Raw genomic sequence first — 7225 nt, forward strand, 5'->3', positions numbered from 1 at the left:
CATCCTGCCGGTATGAAGCGAGCTGCAGCAGCAGTGATAGCCCTGCGGAACTTACGTTCACCGAGATGGACGTCGGTTGGTGTGGGGAGCGCTGCGAAGGTGTTTTCGGTAAACTCCGCGTAACCTTTCCAATCAGCTTTAGAAAAGTTGATATAGGTCCGGTGTTTGGCGGAGGCAAAGTCGGTTGGTTTATCAATCGAGATGACTATGGGTAGATGGTCTGATGCTAGGGTCAGCATAGGTCGCCACGTTATGCTGTTTATCAGACCAGCGCTGACTATTGTGATGTCTGGCGAGCTACTGCAGTTACCCATAATCCTGGTGGGTGCGTCGTCGTTCATTGTGAAGAATGTCGAATCGTCTATCTGCTCAGCCAAGTCTGTTCCCCTACGATCGTTTGACAGGCTTGAGTGCCAAAGATCGTGGTGCGCATTAAAGTCACCTACTACCATACGGTTTTCACCTCTGAGGAGCGCACCTATATCAGGGTGATATCCTGCCGGGCAGCAGGTGACAGGGGGTATGTATATGTTGAATATTTCGAGCTCGACATCGCCTGACCGGATAGCGATGCCCTGACATTCTAGGGTGGTATCCCTGCGGTCGATGTCTGCTTCGATAAGACGATACTGCACGTGTGGTGCGTGTGAACGCTAAGCCACCACCATTATCTCGCTCGCGATCTCGACGGTGCACGTTGTACCCGGCGCAATTCAACAAAGTTGAATTGCTATGCAACTTCGTCTCTTGGACCGCAGCTATTAATATACCATGCCGACACATGAAGACGGTTATCTCTTCAATCTTGCTCTGTAGCCCGTTACAGTTGAATTGAAGGAGCTTCATGTGGTTCGGGAGACGTGTCGTGATGTGGGGTGTGAGTGAAGTGTATGTTCTTGCCGCCGTTGGCTGTGTGTGCGGCTGAGGTGATTGCCGCCCTGTGGTGGTGGTGGGGGGCGTCGCAATTGGAGTCTGCGACCGAGCAGCGCAACACGGGCCCTCGAAGTTCCCCGTCCAATCTCGCGTGGTACGCAGACCTGAGCATGCCCTAAAGTGGCACCAGCCAAGGCAGGTGTTGCACTTGACTGATGTCACATTACGGAATATCCTGGTCTGACATACCGTGCAGATTGTAGGGGGAACCAGGAGTTGTTGGCGGCGGCGTGTTGGTGGTGGTGCGGTTGTGTGTGTTATGTGGTCTGTAGTGGCTGTGGTACGGTCTGTGGTGTTATTATGTTGTTGTGTTGTGGTGACTGTGTGTGGCTGCTGTGTGAGTGTGTGGGGCTGCTCGGGCGGACTATGGTTAGCCGTGGAGGCTGCTCTGTTTGAGCAACAGGGGGCCACGTACGACGTGGTCCACTGTCTGTGTGTCCGTAGTCCCGAGCAGACCCTGAGGTGACTCCACCCCTCGCAGGCATTACACTTGACTGAGGTGGAGTTGTGGTGTAGATCCCTTTACTGTCAATCCACTGGATGCTGGTTTGATAATGGCGAACGGACGCGAGTGTAATGGGCGCATAATTGTAGTTGAGGACCACTACCGGGAGGAGGGTTAAGGTGAGGCTGTGCTGAGTGCGCTTGAAATGTAGCGTAATATGGAAGTGAAACACATGTATGTGCCGGAAGTACCGCGTTCTGGACCGCCAACCACACTCATCGATAAGTACGGCATATCATCGGCATAGGGGCGGTGAGCAGTGACATGGGATGCAATTGCGGAGCATTTAATGCAAACGCTTCAGTTAAGCACGTTAACTGCTTTATCGATCACATGTTATATGATGGGTGTCGATAACGTCGATAAAGATGTTTAACTGGCAGTTAGAATTAACTAGACACGGTGCAAACGGCCCTTAGAAGTACCAAAAAATATTTATAATAAAGTTTTTTTAAATAACTAAATATAACTATATCACAGTAACTTAAAAAACAAAAAATATATATTGAGCCGTATTCTGGTTTTCGTACGAATCCAAAATTTGACATTTTTGAGTTCAAAATGATAGGAAAATTTCATGATTTTCGTACGAACCGAAAATTTGAATTTTTTTTATAGAAAATGATAGGAAAATTAATGATTTTCGATTCATACGAAAACAAGTATACGCCCCATTATGCACAGAATTATTAAAATCATTTGTTCGAAAATGCTATTCAAAGGTATGTTCAAAGGTAACGAATACCTCATGGATTTTCTTTCATATAAAAAAGAGTACTGGGCTTAGCACTGTCGGCAAAAATAAAAAAAATTAAAATTCAACGCGAATTTTAAGACTGTTAAACGTTGCACACTATTGTATTAAAATTGAATTTCTTTTTAATGCTTATTAAAAAGTTTGCAATTTTTGATGAAGTTTTGTAGAACTCTCCTAATTTTCGTACAAACTTAGATTTATATGGTGTTTGTAAAAATATAAGCCATATTTTAATAAAAAAATCAGCCAACAATTTTTAAAATCACCAGATACTATGTGCGTGACTGCAGTTAAAAAAATTAAAATTTTAATTCAAATTGAAATGTTTAAAAAAATGTTATTCTTATATGGACATATACCGTCGCCTGGGTAAAAGATTGTCGTAAGCGTCATACGTACATACATGCGTACCGTACGACAATCTTTTACCTAGGCGACGATATGTACATATATGTATTCTGCATTGAATTTTATTTTTATGAAAAAAAATTATACCTTTTATTATAAAACAAAAGAAAATATTAACATTTTCACTATAGCTCCCCCACGCGGATAGTTCAGGAAAGATAAGTCCAAAAATTGATTCGTCATACCAAAAACCCCTTAAAGCATATAAAATTTATGCACTTCTTTACAACACTGCAGCGAAATTCTAGAAAACCTATTTTCGCAATTTGGCAAAATCCAAATTATTTTAGACCCATGGTTTCTTCGGCAAATTCGTACAATCTTCCTATGCTATTTATCAGGGACGGTAATCATTATGAGTAAAATAATTTAAATCAGCATTTGATCATTATTTAATGATTTTCATTTTTTTCCTTAAAAATAATAATTATTATTGAGTAGAACGTGCGAACACAAATACATGAGAATAGTTAAAATTGTTTTACAACAATTACAACTTGTTGATTTTTTTTGGCTAAAATTAAAAAAATAATTATTATTTTCCGTCCCTGCTATTTATACGCGCACAGTCGAAAAAATCTACCATACAATTCGACCAGACCTAATCTACATATACTATATGTTAATCTACCACATTATGGGTCTTCCCTTAAACTCGTAAAAGCCTCGTAAAGCTCGTAAATTTACGAGCCTCGTAAAAGAACTGTAAAAACTTTTATGGAGCTCTATTTGCGATCCCCTCGTAAATTTACGAGGCAAATTTTATGCGCAAACGACCTCGTAACCTTCAGTTATACTGAAATGTATGATAAAATAATAAAAAAAAAAATTAATAAAAAATAATACGCGAATAAAATTAATGAATTTCATCCACTAACTTGGGGTTTCTGCTAATTTTCGGCATTTTCAACTGTACCTGTACCTTTTCACAAAGCGGGCGTTCCCATAAGCTCGAAAATCTTACGAGTTTTGCACGGTTTAAGACTTTACGAGTTTAAGGGAATCCCTTAATTGTTTTGGAACCTTCCACAATTTTCGAGGCTTATCACCAATAAAAAAAAAAATTGGAGTCCGCACACTGCCTTGAATTAACTCTTCTTTACTTGCTGTCTCCATTAGCGATTGTTCATCTGCTGCGATAGATCTGCGGCGATGAATCGCTTGTGGAGACCACTCATCGCAATTGAAGGAGGTAAATAGCAGGACATATCAGCTTGCGAGCTATCGCAGTTCCACTGCTTGTTTTAACTTTGAATTTTTATAAAGTTATAATTTTTTTTTAAATATATGCTCAAAACAATGTTGGAGTAAGCGGTTTTTGCGAATATAGAAATTTTCGTCATGTAGAATGTACTCGCAAGCACTTTTTGAAATGAAATCTTCTGCGATGAAATGCCCAAGAATAAAAATTTCTCTGCGATGAGCATTTCGCTTGCGATAAAACTAACAGATCTCATGCGATAGCTGTATGCTAATGGGGACGGCAAGTTAGTTTAAGGGCTCTGTCACACGGTCAGTAATTATCCACGACATTTGGATCGCGATCCATATTGATGGATTGATGGATCGCGCACGAATGCTACATGTTCAATATTATTATTTATCGCGTCAGTATTTGCATAATTTTTGTGCTGAACGCTTATTGTGACGCAAGAAAATATTTTTATTTTGTACATATAAATTTACAGATAATGCATTCCACAATTATTTTAAAATTTCCAATGTAAATTAAAATTTGTTCAGATTTGTTTTGAAAGATTTTAAGCCGTGAGAGTGAAGGCAGAGCAGATGTTCGCATTATGAGAGTAAAAGATGCACTGACGAAATGTATGGATCGCGTTTTGAAAGTGCTACACGTTCAATATTTATTGACGGTATTGCGATCCGCGATCCAGATTTCAAAATTTTTAGAAATTTTGCGATATGGATCACGATCCATCAATACTGCAAGCTATACTATCAATAAATATTGCGATACTTGGATCACGTCAATAAAGACTGACCGCGTGACAGTGCCCTAAGACAAGTGTACAATATGTGCTGCTTGTGATGTAAACAAATGCTTAGCTGACGAACCCGGGTTCGAACCGGAATCGGTTATAGGGAATTTACATGATTTAACTTTCACAGGCGATTAATTGAACCAAAAGTTGAACGCTAGTATACAGCTGACCAACTCCATTGAAAGTGATTAGTTCAAATGCCTTCTACACCAGGCAACTGCTGCATTAAACTAACAGTTGCCCGTAAAATCGCCTCATGTAAATTCGCTATTAGGGATCAAAATTTTAAAATTGTCAGAACTCGCCACGAAAACGAATGCTATTCTGAACGGGCCCAAAAAAATAAGAGGAAGCATTTATAGGCAGACTAATTTCGAGGCCGAGGAATTGGTTAAATAAGGACATTTAAACAATTTTACAATGGCGGTAAGTGCAAGGAACCTTTATATTTTAGCGTTTTGCATTTAGCTTCTACCACCTTTGAATTTTGCAGCCATCACAAAAGGGAAAGCAAGGAACGAAAGGAGCAAAGCAGATTGTAGAGGAAAACAAGGCCACACTAAAATTTTATAGGAACATGGCAATTGGATGTAGCGCTGGCACCGTATTGATAAACTTGATATTTTTTGGCATTAGCACAGTGACGGTGGTAGGTACAAGCCAAGAGCTAACCGTTTTCATACGAAAAATAAGAATAAATTAAATTATCGGTTTTGCATTTTTCTCGTATGTAGATTATGGGCATCATTGCCGTACTGTCTCTAACTGCCGCCGTACAGTTCATGGTTTTCATGTCGCGTCCAAAGTACTCGGAAAGCGGCACTATTCTGGATTCTGGTAACGATTTGAATATGGAGGGCGGTATTGCCGAGTAAGTGGAGTTAAAGAAAATATCTGTTGGCAGTCTATGTTCTTATTACATACACTTTTTCCTTGCAGAAATGTAAAAGATTTAATCATTCTGACATCAGGCACACTCTTACTTTCCCTGCTATCCAACTACTTCTGGTTCCTCTTACTCTTGGCGCCTTTGCGGGCCCTCTGGATGTTGTGGGGTAGTGTAATTCAGCCTTGGCTGTCACAACGTAACGCTGCCAACCAAGAACCAGAGTTGGATGAAAAGAAGCAACGTAAACTTGAGCGTAAAATGCGGCGAATGAGATGAGGGTCTAATATGCGCTAAAAGGTCAGCTTACAAATACAGTGCCAAGAGAGCCTTAAGGGAAAATCCAATTAAAATTTCGTTGCAAATGCGAATGATGCCTGTAAAACAGATATACTCGTCGGGTGGGAAACGTGACCCTACAAATATTTAAGTACCTATGTAGATATATGTTTTGTGTTTGTTATTTGGCATCTCGAGCTGCATCAGTATAATGTTAGTTTGGAATTTTTTGTACTTTGGTGCTAGTTGCTTTTTTTTATAAATATTTATACTACAGTTTGGATACAAAAAATAAAAGATTTTTAATTAATAAATGTAAAAAAAAAGGTGAGAACTTCAGTCAACAGTGCTTACGTTATTAAGGCTGTACTACCACGGAAATGCAGTCTTCTTGACAAATTGGAAGGGGCTACGTAGTAATTATCCCAACATTGCAACCTTGTTGCTTACCCGATGCTCTGTTGCTAGTGCTCTAGTGAAAATTTACTGAAATCAAGCAGCAAACATTGTTTATGTTGCATTTATTACTTTTAGGCAACTGATTGTCAAACATTCGTTCCTTAAACTCGTGTTGCAGCCATTCGCCAAAATTTTCCCGTAGTCATAACTTTTCATGTGTAACGGTTTTCCAGAACACGTCGGCTATTCATACATATTTGTATATACGAGGCTTTCGCTGAATCAATCGTAGTAAGATTTTTCGTAAGATTTACTAAAAATACTATCGCGCTGGTCAGATACATGTGCATTAGGTCAAACGTTGTTTTACAATTTTATAAGTAGCTTTAAGAATATACTATACAAATTATTCTACAATGTACATACATATGTACATATATCGAGATCTAACCGCCAAAAAGATGCAAGCGGCATTTTTTTCAAAATTTTATTTTTTACATATTTTTTGCGGTTAGGGTTCGATACATAGAATCTATATAAAAACTGGAAATAGTAAAGGCCATATACATATGCATACTTACAAACTGCATTGGATTAAACTACATTTTCGCCATAAAAAGCAAATCCGCTTTTGATCAAGACCAGGAAGTTAGCAGTTCTGTTTGACGTTTGCCATGTACATACACTGCCGGAACAAAGTATTGGCACAGCAAATTTTTCACAATATATGCAACAATTTTCGTTCTAATATTTTTCCGTTAATTTCCTATAAAAATATGGTTCATTCTACAACATAAAAATATAATTCCTAAGCTTTGTGCAAAACTCGCGAATATTCAGCAAATTTTCATAAAAAATTTCAACTTTTTAATCAGATTTTTAGAATTTTTTTGAGTATGCAGATTTGTAGTCCAATCAATTTTATAATAAAGTGCAAGTTTTAACTAGCTAGGAATTACCGTTGATTTTTGGAAATTTTTTTCACGCAGTCTTCCATACAAAAAAATTTTTCGAAAATTCTTTATATGGAAAAAATGCAAAACACCTTCAACAAA

General features: G+C 38.7%; 1 protein-coding gene across 1 annotated transcript; it reads left to right on the top strand.

The window, feature by feature from the left end:
• Positions 1 to 4908: 4908 nt before the first annotated feature.
• On the top strand, positions 4909 to 5871 carry LOC108381421 (transmembrane protein 208). Its single transcript, XM_017637840.1, has 4 exons — positions 4909 to 5032; positions 5100 to 5255; positions 5341 to 5477; positions 5546 to 5871. Exons 1-4 carry the CDS (start codon positions 5027 to 5029, stop codon positions 5769 to 5771), a joined length of 525 nt encoding a protein of 174 aa, XP_017493329.1. The 5' UTR covers positions 4909 to 5026; the 3' UTR covers positions 5772 to 5871.
• The last annotated feature ends 1354 nt before the right edge of the window (positions 5872 to 7225 follow it).

Source organism: Rhagoletis zephyria, unplaced genomic scaffold (assembly GCF_001687245.7).
Source record: "Rhagoletis zephyria isolate East Lansing unplaced genomic scaffold, Rhagoletis_zephyria_1.1 Rzeph_scaffold_22493, whole genome shotgun sequence".
NCBI lineage: Eukaryota > Metazoa > Arthropoda > Insecta > Diptera > Tephritidae > Rhagoletis > Rhagoletis zephyria.

What these genes read in the sequence shown, in the direction of transcription:
- LOC108381421 (XM_017637840.1), top strand. An exon ending in GCATTAGCACAGTGACGGTG is followed by an intron (nt 5,256 to 5,340) that starts GTAGGTACAAGC and finishes TCTCGTATGTAG; the next exon opens with ATTATGGGCATCATTGCCGT. An exon ending in ATGGAGGGCGGTATTGCCGA is followed by an intron (nt 5,478 to 5,545) that starts GTAAGTGGAGTT and finishes TTTTCCTTGCAG; the next exon opens with AAATGTAAAAGATTTAATCA.